At 33.5% G+C, this 17,384-nt stretch overlaps 3 protein-coding genes across 3 annotated transcripts; 2 read left to right on the top strand and 1 right to left on the bottom strand.

Annotated features, from left to right (window-relative positions):
• Positions 1–1,495: 1,495 nt before the first annotated feature.
• On the top strand, positions 1,496–7,314 carry LOC108911304 (uncharacterized MFS-type transporter C09D4.1-like). The gene is made up of 7 exons (XM_018716208.1): positions 1,496–1,798; positions 1,851–2,036; positions 4,730–4,910; positions 5,515–5,729; positions 6,082–6,185; positions 6,265–6,375; positions 6,486–7,314. Exons 1-7 carry the CDS (start codon positions 1,496–1,498, stop codon positions 6,802–6,804), a joined length of 1,419 nt encoding a protein of 472 aa, XP_018571724.1. The 3' UTR covers positions 6,805–7,314.
• Positions 7,315–9,827: 2,513 nt separating this feature from the next.
• LOC111691780 (protein ANTAGONIST OF LIKE HETEROCHROMATIN PROTEIN 1-like) lies at positions 9,828–11,007 on the bottom strand. Its single transcript, XM_023455107.1, has 3 exons — positions 10,978–11,007; positions 10,742–10,906; positions 9,828–10,427 (listed from the first exon to the last, which is right to left on the bottom strand). The coding sequence occupies exons 1-3, from the start codon at positions 11,005–11,007 to the stop codon at positions 9,828–9,830; spliced, it is 795 nt and encodes a 264-aa protein (XP_023310875.1).
• Positions 11,008–12,953: 1,946 nt separating this feature from the next.
• On the top strand, positions 12,954–15,366 carry LOC108911310 (uncharacterized MFS-type transporter C09D4.1-like). Its single transcript, XM_018716214.1, has 7 exons — positions 12,954–13,313; positions 13,385–13,570; positions 13,793–13,973; positions 14,151–14,365; positions 14,638–14,741; positions 14,800–14,910; positions 15,018–15,366. The coding sequence occupies exons 1-7, from the start codon at positions 13,011–13,013 to the stop codon at positions 15,334–15,336; spliced, it is 1,419 nt and encodes a 472-aa protein (XP_018571730.1). The 5' UTR covers positions 12,954–13,010; the 3' UTR covers positions 15,337–15,366.
• The last annotated feature ends 2,018 nt before the right edge of the window (positions 15,367–17,384 follow it).

Raw genomic sequence — 17,384 nt, 5'->3', positions numbered from 1 at the left:
TGAAAATTTGGTCGGCCATCTTGGATCCGCCATCTTGAATCCATCATCTTGAATTTTGCAAAATTGACTTCGGATCCGTGATCAGCGACCCCGGACACCCCCGTATACCAAATTTGGCGCGAATTTGTTATATTTTGAAAATTCGTGATATCTGATCTTAATTGACCCGTCTTTTTGAGGTTAGAAAAAGAACCAACAATTCTGACCACTAATTCACGTTCGGCGGGGTCTTAGCTATATATAAATGAACATTTGAATATAGAAATAATTTTTTTTGTATTTTTCCTAGCACTTTTTCGTGAATTTTTGCTATTTTTAACCTGGTTTTTTGAGGTTAGGAAATTCCTGTGATGTGGTAGCTCAATTCTGACACCGGATTCGTGTTCAGGTGGCAAAAATACTACGGATAACATATGTCGCATGAAAAGTACAGACTACTTTTTTGTGTGTGGCTGTGTAATTTACTGCCATGCATGTTTTACATGATCGCTTAAATACAGATCTGTATAGAATTTTCTTGGAAAATAACCTTTATGATTTCATTAATACGTAGAGCTTAATATTGTTCAAAGTATGTGGTGCACCACCACATAGAGGGAGACAAGTAACTGCTTGGTTAAATGATCAAGAATAAATGGATAGGTTAATAAGGTCAAATAGCATGGCCACCGCGTTCCCCAGATCTAAATTCTTTGGAATTTTAGTTATGGAGACATATGGGCTTGTCTACCATGTGGAAATCGCTACCCGTCAACAGTTACATGAAAGAATTCAGGATGCAGCTAACCAGATAAGAAATGACCCAAATCAAGGTTAACTAATGTCTATACATTAAATGCAAATAATAATTATTGTTATAGCAACCACCATTTTTATTTATCAGGCTACTTTGATTGAAATATGAAATTGTATTTATTAAAATTCTTGTAACTTCTAAACAAATACGAATCGGACCTATGTTCATATAAGAAAAAATATTGGAAATTAACCCAGCTGTCAAGTTTGTCATAGAGCTTGTAGAACAACCTGTATAAAGTTTGGTTAAATTCCAATGTTATTTTGCGGTGAATCATCAATCATTGTCTTTAAGTATAACAACTCTGTTTTACAAAAACTAATTAAATCTTCAAGCGATATATGTATAGTTTAATAAAATATTTAAATAGTAACACAATACAATTTTTTTGCAACTAATTCATCTTCAGACCACTTTGTGGTAAAACGCTGTACTTTTATTAAATTATTTCTTTAGATTATCAAGATTAAATATCGTATTGTTAGTTATTGTGTAGATAATGAAACCTCTAATCTCTGCTACTCTGCTTGTGTGAAAACACATTTTATGGATGCTTATTCAAACAATTTAAAGAATTATATGGGATAAAATGGCATTTGCCAAATTTTCGTCGCTAGCCTAGACATATTATAAACTAGAGTTCATAACATGTAATCGGAACTTCGTCAACCATTTTTGAGTAAGCATAATTAAAACATCATGGATCCGCATGTAGCGAAATGCAGCAAAGAAGAAAAGGATTATGTTGAACACTCATTACTGCAGAAGAAGGGCGAAACACAATTGAAGATCAAAGCGTATAAGCGAAGATGGACTATCCTAATTATATTCTTCATATACTCAGCGATAAGCTCGCTTCAATGGATAGAGTATTCAAGCATAACCCATCTAGTAGTAAAATATTATAAGGTCAGCACGATAGCTGTAGACTGGACCTCAATAGTGTATATGGCTGTGAATCCATTTCTCGTCATACCTGCCTCCTATATTATAGACAAAAAGGTATAATAACAACAAAGATTATTAACTGGCATGATATTTTATTTGTTAATAGGGCCTTCGAACAGCAGGCTTGATCGGATGTATTGGTACAGCCATAGGAACAGGAATAAAAGTGTTTTCAGTGCGAAATGACCTGTTTGTTGTAGTTCTTATAGGTCAAACTATTATATCAATGTCTCAAGTCACAATAATATGTTTGCCTCCAAAAATTGCTGCAGTGTGGTTTAAGTCAAATGAGGTATGTAGGCATAACAGTATATTAAGTATTAAGGTCAACAAGTGTTGGTCATTAGAAATTATTTTATTTTTAATTATTATAAACGCATTTTGTTTTGGTAATTAAATGTCTTTTCGTTCGCGTCGTGCTCCTCAATTCAGTATCATAATTTATTTTTTGCTCACCAATTTGCTAATCAACTTGATAACAAAGACAGATATCGAACCTTTTTTAGCGTCGAAATGTAGTGACTTTTATGCTCAAACCAACCTATAAAAAGTTTTTTCCTGCTATTTCACTTTTTTAAGAAAACGTGAAACAACCTAAACTTGGATAAATAGAGCCAATAAGTAACTAAATACCATACTATGCCATTTCAACAACAGTTTTCAAACTTATGCTATATTTATTAATTCTTTATGCTGAATTCATTTATGTAAAGAAAACTACAGCACTGCATTTAAAATTTTTGAGAAAAATCCATAAAACGGCATTCTGTTAAAATAACGCCATCTATAGGTTTCCATATTGAGGTAAATGACATTACGTATTCACCACGAGGTAAAGCATGAAAATACCTTTCCAACGAGGTATAACACTATGGATTTTTGATGAGCCAATCCTTAAAAAAATGCATTTTCCTGATCAGACATGTTGAGAGGTAGAACAAAATGTTAATAATAAAAGTTATGCGCAATGAATACGACTATCCATATTTATACTCTTTAATATACCTGGGAAACATTTTTGAGAAAAATTCCTCTATATTTTGGCATGTAGACTACGAACTTGAAAACTATTTCCAGCCATTTCTCTTGGTCGATTTCTTGTATAAAATTTTTTTCCCGAAGCTCTAGGGCCTATACTTCTCTAATATCGTACCTCGCCCACGTTAGCGGGACACCCTGTATATTATTTTATTTATTTCATTTTATGATGTAGTTTTCAAAGACCACTTGGTTTTCACTTATTAACACCCACTGAAATTTCAATAACATTTTGATTTTAATTACCCAGGTCAACATTTGATCTAAGAATAATCACCGGACCTGACCAGGGTATTTATAGATTTTTTGGATCGCTGATTCCGAATCCGAGGTTGGCTAAGCTCCATCACGTCAGGTTCAAGGTCATTTGAAGGTCATATGGCCAAAAATGGTCTAAAAAATCTGAAAAAATTCATACGTATGTTTTGGGGTAGCCGAGTTCAAAGCTGCAGCTATTTTTACTATTCAAAGACATCTAAAGGTCGTATCAAGGTCATTTGGAGGTCAAATCGAGAAATATGGTCAAAAAAATCTGAGAAAATTTATACGTATGTTTTTATAGTGCCTGAGTTAAAATTCGCTGTCGGTTTCACCCCTGAAGAACATCTGAAGGTCATATGAAGGTCATATCAAGGTCATTTGAAGGTCTAATCGAGAAAATCGGTCAAAAAATCTGAATTAATTTATCCGTATATTGTTGGGCGAGCTGAGTTCAAAGCCGCAGTTATTTTCACCATTTAAGTACATCTAAAGGTCGTATCAAGGTCATGTCGAGGTCATTTGTAGGTCAAATCGAGAAAATCGGTCTAAAAAATCTGAAAAAATTTATACGTATGTATACGACTCCTGACCCAATGAGGCGAAAACATAAAGGAGGCTAGCCAGTTAAGGCATGAACAAGAGTGAGTCCAGCCAGTTAAGGCAAGACGAGTGAATGTTCCGACCAGATAAGGCAGGAAAAAGAGTGTGTCCAGCCACTTAAGGCAAGACGACTGAATGTCCCGGCCAGTTAAGGCAAGAATATAAACGCGTCCAGACAATTAAGTAAAGACGAGTGAATGTCGGAACATTCACTCGTCTTGCCTTAACTGGCTGGACACACTCTTGTTCATGCCTTAACTGGCTAGGACATTCACTCGTCTTGCCTTAATTGGTTGGACACGCTTATATTTCTACCTAACTGACCGGAAAATTGCCTTAACTGGCTAGCCTCCTTTATGTTTTCGCCTCATTCGGTCAGGAGTCGTATACATACGTATAAATTTTTCAGATTTTTTAGACCGATTTTCTCGATTTGACCTACAAATGACCTCGACATGACCTTGATACGACCTTTAGATGTACTTAAATGGTGAAAATAACATCGGCTTTGAACTTAGCTAGCCCAACAACATACGTATACATTTTTTCAGATTTTTTAGACCGATTTTGTCGATTTGACCTTCAAATGACCTTGATATGACCTTCATATGACCTTCAGATGTCCTTCAGGGGTGAAACTGACTGCGGATTTTAACTCAGCTACTCCAAAAACATACGTATACATTTTCTCAGATTTTTTAGACCACATTTCTCGATTTACCTCCAAATGACCTTGATACGACCTTTAGATGTCTTTGAATGGTAAAAATAGCAGCGGCCGTGAACTCGGCTCCCCCAAAAACATACGTATGAATTTTTTCAGATTTTTTTAGACCATTTTTGGCCATTTGACCTTCAAATGACCTTCAACCTGACATGTTGGAGCTTAGCCAACCTCGGATTCGGAATCAGCGATCCAAAAAATCCAAGGGAACCCTGGTCAGGTCCGGTGATTATTCTTAGATCAAATGTTGACCTGTGTTATCTAATCATTCGCATTTGTCCATCTGAATGGAAAAACAATAAAATTAAATTAAAAATAATAAATGAATTTCAATAGATATGTTTAATAAAACTTTTTCTCAGGTATCCACAGCTTGTTCTATTGGTGCGATCGGTATGCAGATAGGCTGTGCTATAGGATATATTTTGCCACCATCTATTGTAAAAGATTCTGTTAATTTGGAGGATATTGGAGCAGGATTATATTTGCTGTGCTGGATTTTAGCAGGGTCGACGATACCTGTGACAGTTGCGGTATTATTCTGTAAGTTAGAATTTAGTATAGTATACAGCACACAAATATTTTACCATAACTTATGGTACACTCTCTTGACCACATTTCCTGCGGGTTGTGTCTAAATTGAATTAATTGAGGGGACCGCCTAGCCGGGTGTCTTGGCCGGTGGATTTCGATCTGCTGAGGTAAGCATCACGAACGCAGGCTGGAATTTGGATGGGTGACCTAAGGCAGGTTCGGGGACGTGACTGTGGCAGCCTATCAGAGCCCTGGGTCGCCCAACATTCGCCGCATGCGTATGGTCCCCGATAAATGGTAATGAGAACAGAGCCAACAAAATCTCTGTAACTCAAGACCATGCTATCATACATAAACTGTACGAGACTTTGCCACCAAGCCATCCGTGTAGTAAATAGGATGGTTTGAAGAAAAGTACTCGAGTAATGAAGGAGGGTGTACAAGGGGCCTAATAAGGCCTAAGTGCCGCGGTGGAAAAACAACTCCACCACCCTCCGACATACATAGATACATACATTGAAGAAATTGAAAATAGTTGAATGACATATTTTCTGCAAACCTTGAACATCACTGTAATGGAAATAAATACAAGCAGGTATACTTTGATTTCCAGACTTTTCAGCTGAACCTCCACTACCACCGAGCAATGCACAAGCTAATTTACGACAAAATAAAGAAGAATTCAGTACAAAGGCGTTTTTTCTTTCTATAAAAAAATTGTTTCAAAATAAACCGTTTGTCATACATATGGTAGCCTACGGGATTAACATAGCTGTTTTTTCTGCAGTTGGTACTCTCTGGACTCAGTTTGTTCTCCAATACTTCGAGGTTTGTATCACATTTTTTTTAACACTTTTTAAGTATATCCTATTTTGTTACAGTAAAGCATTTCGGTTCATAAAAAATACAGGAAATTCAGATACGCTTATGAGATTCGTTTGTACATCAATCTCTCAAATACCTACAGCCATTGAATTTCTTTAATGACAGTTGAGTTGGCTACCCAGCTTGAATTGTTTCTGATTAATTGAAGTGATGGTAGCAATGAAACAATGGATTGCAGAAACTTACTCATAGTACCACTAGATTTATATTATAACTTCTATTTAAACATCTAATTTGTAAAAAAATTATAAAAAAAACAGTGATAGTTTTTTAAAGGTGAATGTTATTTTATTAGGGTGCTAGTGAAGATGCAGGGAGGATGGGTTTTATAATGGTAATTGTTGGAGCGCTAAGCTCGATTGTGTTTGGCATACTACTGGATAAGACTCGTAAATATAAGTAAGTAATAATTTTTCTTACATACAATGTCGGATTTTTGGTTAGGTACTTATTAAGTGTAATTTTTAACATGTTGCAGAGAAATTACTTTCCTTAATTACCTTGGATCTGCAATCAGTATTTACATGCTTATGTATGCCCTTGAATGGAAATCTATGCTGCTAATGTACATATCCACTGTTATTGTAGGGTATGTCATTTAATTATTCAATAATATATATGTATTTACACAGTTTTTTCACATCATTGAAAAAATATACGTTAAAATTTGATTTTTAGTTCTTTATTTGTTTATTCCAGTGTCTTCACCAGTGCCTACATGCCAGTTGGTTTCGAGTTTGCCATGGAACTAACTTTTCCATCAGAAGAGAGCACCACAACTGGAATACTCATAGCTATGACTCAAGTACTGGGTGCTATATTCACAGTTGCTGTCGGTTATTTGAATTTGTGGGTTGGTTGCTATTGGTCTCTGTTCAGTCAGGGAGCTCTTCTGATCCTGGGAACCGTGTTTACAGGATGTGTTCCAAATAAACTGCTGCAGCAAGAAGCTTTCAAGCAGAATTTGATTGAAAGAAAAGTTTCTCATCATGGATCCCATTTGATTTTCATTGAGTGAATGTTAAATACACTTTTTATGGTTCTTTTTAGATTTTTTTATATTTGATCTTTGTGTAATTGCTATTTGGAGGGATCTTCTAAAAATAATAGTCACAGAATGGAAGTAATTCAGTATAATATATGGAAAATTATATTTAAAAAATCCATTTTATGCTCATGTCAAAATTTATGTCGGGCAAACGATATATGTATATTAAGAACATAAAGTATTTTATAGATGCACAAAAATAATAAATCCAAACTGTTCTTAGTCAATTTAATACCAGATTTACTTTACATAAAAAAATTGAAATACCTGTTTGAAAAAAACTTATTTTCAAAAATGTTTGTCCCGTCTTGGTATAAAATTCTGTAATATGCTTCCGCAATGCGTTTAAAAGCAATACTAGAAACTTTGTAATTAATGATATAAAAAAATGCTTATTACTTTTTTCATCGATGTGTATAATTAGCTTTGTAAATTACAGTTTTAGCTCTATTAGTTGGATCTTTACAAACAAACCACTTGATTTAGGTGATTAATAAATTTCTTTATTTTTAATTAGAATATTTATTTTTATTGTCTATTTATTGTTTTCGGAACCACATATGCGAATTAGAATAATTTAAATTTCATAAAAACTGGTAAAAAATTGTAATTGCTTTAAATAAATAACAAACAATCAATAGTCTGAAATTTTATTTCATTATTCGCGCACCCAAATATAAAAGTAAATAATTTCAAAAAAAGGGTAACAATAAGGTAATATTGAAATCATTACCTTATTGTTATTGTTCCTAGCATATTGATCAAAATCAATACAAAATTCAGCAACGTCACAATTTTCTTTAATTCGTTTATTTTACGTCTGACTAGAATTGTTACTAAGGTTAAACACCGACAGCTGAAAAAGAATAACCTCTAAACCTGAAAATTTTTCCGCATCCCTGCTTTGTTGTAGAGTAGGTATCTTTTACTTACTTAACATTCTTAGACAAAAGACTAACGGTTTTATGTCACTCCCACAAATCTCATCATCATGTCACCCGTCAAAGTACTAACCGCAGTCAAGATTGCTTGACTTTTGTTCATTCTTGGGATTGTTTTTCTAAACAGGGTATTTATTAAACATACGGCAAAAATTCGAAATGTTATTCTCTGGACGATTCTAAGAAAATTTTGTCCTCCGATGATTTTTGAAAAACCGCTTTGTTACAGGGCAAGACAAATTTTCGACAAAATCAATTTTGATATTTTTGAAATTATTAATGTAGTCGAAATAAAAGTATGGGTTTCCAAGTATAATTTTTTTTCGGAAGAAAAAAGGAGGCAAGTGCAGGCATGGAAAAGAAACCAGTTTGAAAGTGGATTTCATTTGAATACGTTTCGTGATTGATCATTTTAGCTATGTTTTTTTGACATAGATGATTGGATCAAACAAGTCAGTTCCAATCGTATGATGTTTTTTTGATAATTTTGGATCTGGTTTTAAAGATCGCGTTTCGTTTTCCCTCTTCCCCTCCGGATCGTAAAATTTCTGTGATCATTTTGATACAATCAGGATCCAACTACCGTTTGAGGTTATGAATGAAGTCATTTATGATGTCATTTATTTGAATCTTACCAAAGATACGGCAAGGATTAAACAAGTTTAAACAATAATGTCTAGCACGATAGTTAATATTGTGGAAATTGATGAATATTCCTATATATTTGAGACACCTAGTAAGTATTTTATAATTTATAAAATACACATATTGACTTATAAAATGTAATTTATAGAAGGAGAAAGATATCAACTTGCCAAGGAAAATGATTATTATGAAATCGGTCAAACTTTAGAAATTGATAGGGAATGGTTTGATCAACTTCAACAGTCTTCAAGAAATATAGAAAATGATGAAAATTCATTACCAGGAACCATAGCATCATCATTATCTGAAATTTGGTCAGAAGCAGAAACATTAGCTTTGATCAAAGTGTATGAAGAACATATGGAGGATTTTAAACATGCTAAAAAAAGAAAGACTGTGTGGATAGTAATTACAGAGAAACTACAAAGTATGGGAGTCTGTGTACGTTTTTATAAGTAGTTACAAGCAGTGTTGCCTTACTTAATATACTTTCATTCTTATTTCAGAAATCAGCTGAGAAAATTGAACGCAAATGGTTAAATTTAATTAAAGTATACCGCTCTATTAAAGATAATAAGGGTCCCAGAAAAACTGGACGAGGGGCTAACCATTACAAATATTTTGAATTATTAGATGAAATTCTTGGAGATAAACCTTCAAATAAATCATCAGAAACTTTAGAAGTATTTGATAATTCAGAAATATCTGGTAGTGGAGGAACCACATCAACAGAAGTAGAAAGTGCCAGTGAACTACCTGGTGAGCCATCTACAAAAAAGCCACGTTTGAATGCTACACAGGCGTTTTTAAAATCCAAACAAGAATATTTTTTACAAAAACAAAAGAGGCACACTGAGAGAATGAAAATAGAACAGGAAAAAATAGAAATTGAGAAACAGAAAATTGCCTTGTTAGAAAAATATTTACAAGGCTAGGATATATTTTGGTAATTATTTACTACCATACTGCTTATTTCAAATCTGGAATTATATTTGTGAGATCGAACGTAGTTTTAAGGAAAACTATTAAAATATTTTATATAAACTATTGCCATTATTCAGTTTGTTATATTTAAGCATGCATTGTGCAACATTTTACAAAGCTTATTTAATATTAGGCAGCAACATAAAATATTATTTGTATTAAATTCAATAATAAACAAAACATTTGTAAAATGTTATCCAATTGATGATTAATATTTCAACAAACTAAATATTTTAATATATTAATACTTGAACTTCTTTCAGGTTTTCTTTACGAGGGTTTACTAGGTTCTCCTAGTCAAGAAAAAATTCAGTTTGTTTTGTTCATTTTAACACAGTTTGATTTGTTTCGAGATTGTAGGTATTAAATAATATATTGCAATGTTATAGTCTTAAAATATTTATTAAATGTTAACAGAATATATTATTGAGTTTTTTCTATCAAGTCCATACCACCATCGTTATCTTCTAAACAAATGTTATGCAATACACAAGCAGCCATCACACATTTACTTATCATTCTATGCTTTAAATTATCGAATTTAGTCAATCTCCTAAAACGACCTTTGAGTAAACCAAAAGCATGTTCAACTACAATACGAGTTGCAGACTGCTTATAGTTAAAATCCCTTTCATCTTCTGATAAAAAACCATTATCTTTGTAAGGAGGTATGAGCCAATTTAATCTAGGATAAGCAGAATCTCCTAAGAGTTTATATTTGCCATAAAATAAAGAATTTGTATTGCTAACAGCCCTTCTGTAGAATCGAGATTTTCTCAGCATTCTCGCATCATGAAGGGAGCCTGGCTCACCAACAGTTACATCGATGAACTTAAGATTTTCTTGTACAATTCGTTGTATGAGAATGCTGTGAAATCCTTTTCTATTGACAAAGTCGTCTTTTTGCTTAACTGGTTTTCGAATTGGTATATGAGACCCATCAATAGCAGCAATTACATATTTAAGACCCTTCTTTTTTTCAAAATTCTGACTGCTTTTTTCAGCTATCTCTTCATTTGGCCACTTAATATATGTAGAATTAAGAGTACAGAGAAATTCTGTAACCTTCGAGACAGTATTGTATGCACTACTGCGTGTTACATTAAAACGGTCTGCAATTTGCCTAAACGTTTCACAATTTGATAAATACCAAATTGTTAGTAAAACTGCTTTTTCCGGATAAATCGCTGGCCATCCTCCATGATGAACTGCGCAATTTTCAACTATATGCTGCTTGTAAAAACCTTAGGAAATTAACATAAAAGTAATGAATGCTACTTAAATTACAAAAGTTAAATATTAATACCAATTATTTTGTAAGTAGTACAACGATTAACACGGAAATGTTCCCGGAATTCAACATCTGTATATTGGTTTACAATAGTTTCTGTGTAATCAGAAATTCTAGTTTTCTTTCTTCTACTTATTAATTCATCGTCTGTTGCATGGCTTTCACTGCTGCTACTCCATTCAGTGGATGATATTTTGTTGATGAGGATATCCTACAAACAATAATTATAACGGTTTTGTGGTTATTAACTCATAGTTTAGTAGTAATATAGTAAATACTTACAGATACTAAAGATTTCACAAAATTATCCATTTTCGTTGTAGTAACATACAATTTATGAATATCACAAATTATTTAAGGTTATTTATGTATGTAGTACAGTAACTCAGATGAGTATGGATATATCGTGCATGAGTAACTAAATTATTTATTTAGACTTATGCAGTAACATTTTGTAGGTTACAAGTTTGAATCTGAATCTGAAAAAATACATGTTCATTTGTATCGCAGATTGGATTGCAATATTTGGATCGGATTCGTTAATCATGATTGAAAATCATTGTACAAAAAAACACAGCTTTTGTATGTGTCGAATTTGTTGAGACTGATTGACGTTTGGCTGTTTGACGTGTATTTTATGTCTTCAACAGTTAAACTTTTGTTAGTAAAGTCTTCTATCATGATTCGCTTAAAGAACGCTGAGATGACTGACATACATTTCTTTTACGGACAAGCTGATGGTATGGCAGTTCATTAAAAGCTAGTCGGTTGTACATTGAATGATTTCCTGACCGTAATGTTCCTGATAGAAAAACCTTCCAAGGTATTCATCAACGTCTTCATGAAACATGCACATTGAAACGAAGTGGAGACCAGGAAGGCCAATGACAGTAAGAACGGTAGAAGTGGAAGAGAATGTGCTGGACATGATATAGGTAGATCCAGGTACTTCTACTCGAAAAATTGCAAATGGGACTGTTTGGAATATTCTTGGGGACTATTTGTTGTACCCATGTCAGATACAACAAGTTCAGGTACTTCTTCCTCCTGAATTTCCTTCACGTATTGAATTCTGTCAACTGGTTTTCCACGCATTGGTTGAAATCCGTCAACTACTGACGCTGATTCTTTTTCGCGAATTTCTCAAGAAATGCAATAAGGAATTTTCACTATAACCATGAAGAAAGTCCACATGAGGTACTTGAAGGTGGTTTTCAACATCATTACTCGTTGAACGTTTGGGTTGGAATTGTGGATGGCTGGCAAATTGGACCGGTATTTTTACCAGGAAGACTTACCGGCGCCAGCGAGGCAACAAACGCTACGTCAGTTTCTGGAGGACGTCCCATTGGAAACAAGAAATGCAGTTTAGTTTATGCACGATGCTGCCCCATTTTAGTGTGGTTGCTCGTGAGTTTTTAACAGTAATATACGGAGATCTCTGGATTGGTCGAGGTGGACTTCACTTATGACCTGCTCTATTCCCGGATTTAAACCCTCTGGATTATTTCCTATGGGGCTATCATTAGTTTATACTACTCTAGTGGAAAATGGGGAATATTTAAGAAATCGGATAATTACTAGATGCAACTCAATAAGAAACGACACTGGTGTTTTTGAATTATTATTTTACTTCGGCAGTCAATGTTATTATCAAACATTTTTCTCGCCCTGTGTCTTTGGAACAAAGCGGCTTTCCAAAAATCATCAAAGAAAAAAATATTCTTAGAATAGTACAGGAAATAACCCCTTGAAATTTTGCCGTATGTATATATTTTATGTTGTTGCCATATATTTGATTTTGAAATAAGGTCAATTTTTTTTCTGCATTAACATTCTATTTTTCCAAAATATCAATTCCCACTTAATATTTAGCTTGGTTAAATCATATTTATCAGTCGCTGTCTATAAGTATAACAAATCTGTTTTACAAAAAGAAATTAAATTGACTTTAAGTGCTAAAAGTTTAATAAAATATTTGAAGAGTAACACAATGCAATTTCTTATAACTAAGCCATCTTTAGACCTCTTTGTGACATAAAGCCGTATTTTTATTACTTATTTCTTTAGATTATCACGATTACATATATTAGCAAATCGCATTGTTACTTTCTGTGTATACAATGAAATCTCTAATCTCCGCTACTACTTACGTGGAAAATAAACAGTATAAACTTTATGGACGATTATTCAGATAATTTAAAGTATTACGTAGGATAAAAGGCATTTGCCCAATTTTCAAAAAACACTCCCGAGTTTGCAACTAGTCACCAGAGTTTGTAATATGTAAGTGGATCGTCGTCAACAAAACCATCATGGCTCCGGACGTGTCAAAGGGCAGCAAAGGAGAGAACAATGATGTTGACCACACTTTGCTGCAGAAAAAGAGCGAAACACACTTGCAGATCAAAGCGTTTAAACGAAGATGGATCATCCTTATTATATTCTTCATATACGCAGCAATAAATTCATTTCAGTGGATAGAATACTCAAGCATGACCCATCTAGTAGTAAAATATTATAAGGTCAGCACGTTGGCTGTGGACTGGACCTCAATAGTGTATATGGCTTTGTACCCATTTTTCGTGATACCTGCATCCTATATCATAGACAAAAAGGTATAATATGAGTATCATGAATTAATAAGAACATCGCGTATGATTGAATAATTATTCGAATTTGTTAACAGGGTCTTCGAACAGCAGGATTGATCGGATGTATTGGTACAGCCATAGGAACAGGAATAAAAGTGTTTTCAGTGAGAAGTGATCTATTTCTTGTGGTTCTTGTAGGTCAAGCTATAGTATCAATGTCTCAAGTTACAATAATTTGTTTACCACCAAAAATTGCTGCAATATGGTTTAAACCAAATGAGGTATAAAACATATATTTATATTATCAGTACTGCTCACTACATTGCAAGTATTCTCTGATAACGTTGATTATTATTTTATCCATTTCATTTTATTTTTCAAAAGCCATTTGGTTTTCACTGACACTTACTTGCCATTTCAAAACATTTTGGAATTCAATTATTCAACCATTCACATCTGTTCATTTGATACAAAAGTTTTGGTACAATTAAAGTTTTTCTCAGGTATCCACAGCTTGTTCCCTTGGTGTGATCGGTACTCAGCTAGGCTGTGCTATAGGATATATTTTGCCTCCGTCTATTGTAAAAGATTCTGATAATTTGGAGGATATTGGAGCAGGATTATATTTGCTGTGCTGGATTCTAGCAGGGTCTATGATACCTGTGACCATTGCTGTATTATTCTGTAAGTTAAAAGCTTGTATACTACACAAATATTTTACTGTAACGTATGGTACACTCTTTTGGCCACTTTCTCTTTTGGTTTTGTCTAAACAAAGTTGATTGACATACAACGTACATGGATTATTATTAAAGATTTCAGTGAAACAAATAAATACAAGTAGGCTAATTTGATTTCCAGATTTTCCTGCTGAACCTCCACTACCACCAAGCAATGCGCAAGCCAATCTACGACAAAATAAAGAAGAATTCAGTACAAAGGCGTTTTTCCTTTCTATAAAGAAATTGTTTCAAAATAAACCATTTGTCATACATATGGTAGCCTACGGGATTAACATAGCTGTTTTTTCTGCAGTTGGTACGCTTTTGTCTCAGTTTGTTCTACAGTACTTCGAGGTGTGTATCATGTTTTGTTTATAATATTGCTTAAGGGTATTCTATTCAGTTACAGTCAACCGTAGTGAATTTCAGTTCATAACAAATAGAAAAAAATCAAATACACTTGCATGATTTTTTTAGTTGTATTACCCTGTTCTTTTTTTAATTTGGCACATCAATCTTTCATTTGCATTTTTTATAATAACAGCTGAGTAGGCTAACCTGGTTTTGGATATTTTGTATGTAAAAAAACACTAACAGCTTTATAAAGGTGAATGTTATTTTATTAGGGTGCCAGTGAAGACGCTGGAAGGATGGGTTTTATAATGGTAATTGCTGGAGCGCTAGGCTCGATTGTGTTTGGAATACTGCTGGATAAGACTCACAAATATAAGTAAGTAGTAATTCTCTTGCCCCTTGCACAGTAATACATAAATTTTAATATATTTTAGGGAGATCACTTTCCTCAATTACCTTGGATCTGCAATTAGCGTTTTCATGCTTATGTATGCCCTTGAATGGAAATCCATGTTGCTCACATACTTATCTTGTGCCATTGTAGGGTATGTTAATTGGTTTTTTAATACTACAGTATCTTTAGACTGAATATATATACTCTTTCATCAATATTGGTGACTACTTTGGTTCAATATTTAATTACCTTTTCCAGTGTCTTCACCAATGCCTACATGCCAGTTGGTTTCGAGTTTGCCATGGAATTAACTTTTCCATCGGAAGAGAGCACCACAACTGGAATACTCATGGCTATGACTCAGGTACTGGGTGCTCTATTCGCAATTGGTGTAGGTTATTTGAATTTGTGGATCGGCTGCTACTGGTCTCTGTTCAGTCAAGGAGTTCTTCTGTTCCTAGGAACGGTGATTACAGGATACGTTCCCAATAAACTGCTGCGGCAAGAAGCTTTCAAGCAGAATTTGATTGAAAGAAAAGTTTCGCACCTTGGATCTCGGTTGGTTTTCATTGAGTAATTGTTAAATACATATTTTTATGACTTTTTATAATGTTTTTTATTTGATCCCTATGGAGTTTACAAGTGTATTTATACGTATATACACAAAATGTTTAATAAGTCATGGAGACATTACTTTTGACTTTCGTTGTACATATATTAGCAATTTTAGTTGCTTTTTTAAGAAACTTTATAGAAAAATAGTAGAAATGTAACCACACCATTCATAGTATCCTCCAAGTGGAAGTAAGCCAAACCAATTTAGATAAGCTAGGTGGACCATGGTAACATACTTTTTTTATTTCAGTAGTATTACACAGCTTTAATAAAACATCTCATAAGACTCATCGTATACACAAAGTTTACATTACATTCATTGTCATCTAGTCGTTCACTTTTATTTTCCTTATGAAAACTCTTTACTGCATCTGATATATTTTAGACATATTTTCTTATAATTACGTAGTAGCACATCTTCAGGCTTTGACTGAGAACTAGTTACTCTATCTGGATTTCTTTCTAAATTAACTAATTTCTTGTTTTTGTCTTTGCTGGGTGCAATATCTTTTTACTCACATCAAATTTTGTCCATATAAACTTTTCTTAAATTTCTTTTTTTTGGACTAAGCATTGAATTTGTATCTTATAGTCTCTCCGAAGTCAGTTGAACATGTATAAGAACGCTTAGCAATTAAATTTAATGAGATTCATAGGCGTCCCTAAAAAAATTTCTGCTAAACGTAAAAAATTATAATAATTTGTATATGTATGTTTAGAAAATTTCTATTATATGTTCATTTGACTAACAGCATATTTTAAATATTTATGTCCTCAAACAATTTTATTATATTTCGTTTTGTTCCGTTTCAGAGGGTCTCCAAAATGCCATGTTGTTGCAAATATCCCTCTTATTTCTCCCTTTCTCAACTGTAATATCAATGATTAATAGAAGGTGCCTATACTAATTAAAATTACCTGAATCTCACCAAATTCCGCGTTGCTGCACTGCACTGCTAGACCATTTGTTGACAACTGAATTTATGGCCAGGTGGTCCAGTGCGGCTGTGTTTGTGACGCGTTTGCCCGCGTGCTCATTCTTCAACTGGGCGACCAGATCTGTATACGGGTATGGCTAAATAAATATGGGAACAAGTTTTTCAAATATTTAAATGCCGAGTTGCTGCGTCAGCGACCGAACCTGGTACATACTGCCAACTTCTTGGTTCTTCAATTGAGATCCGAAAGACTATACCAGTTAACTTTTTAAGCTTAAATTTTATTGTGGTTTTGGATAAGTCATATTTTCCAAATACTTCATTTAGCTTCGTATTGTTTGTATAAATTTATCGACTTATTTGCTTTATATTTCCTTTGCAAATGACTTTTTTTTTTAACTAAATATATTGTAAACTCTTCTCCATATATTTTATCCAACTATCTTCTGAAGAGATGGAAGTTAAACTACCATATTACAAATAAACAATGTTTAGAACTACTGCAATTGATTTTTGAGATGTACATTCATCTTCAGTTGATGATATTATAAATTAATTATACAGGGATGGTCAGAAGTATCTACGGAATAAAATTCATATCTTTTGAATGAGTTAATTTTTTTTAAAATGCCGAAACACGTTAACTGATTTTGATTTTTTCCCATCTTTCGGTTATATAATAATTAATTTTTCTTCAACCCCCTAACCCCTAGCTACCTCTACTTTTTTTTTTCAAATGGAAACACAAGGCATGAGGGGACTCGTTGAAAAGCTTATAGAAAACCGAATCCAGCCATACCAAATAAACAAGTTTAATTTTTTCAATAGCAAGGTTTTTAGGATTGTATAAAACACCTACTTAACAAGTGAAATAAAATTTAATTACCTTCAGTGTTATCCTCCATGAATTTGCACAGAATAAAATAAAAAATTCGAAACTGTACCTATCACTGCTAACGCAAAAAAGATATATTTTTTATGTTGCGTTTTTATGGCACCACTTACTTGCCAGGCTTTCTGGTTAATTTTTCACTTTAGTTGTAAATTGGAGTTCGAAACGATACTATTGTGT

Source organism: Anoplophora glabripennis, unplaced genomic scaffold (genome assembly GCF_000390285.2).
Source record: "Anoplophora glabripennis isolate ALB-LARVAE unplaced genomic scaffold, Agla_2.0 scaffold519, whole genome shotgun sequence".
Classification (NCBI taxonomy): Eukaryota; Metazoa; Arthropoda; class Insecta; order Coleoptera; family Cerambycidae; genus Anoplophora; species Anoplophora glabripennis.
Note: the sequence above shows the minus strand (reverse complement) of the source record. Positions and strands in the feature narration are given on the sequence as shown.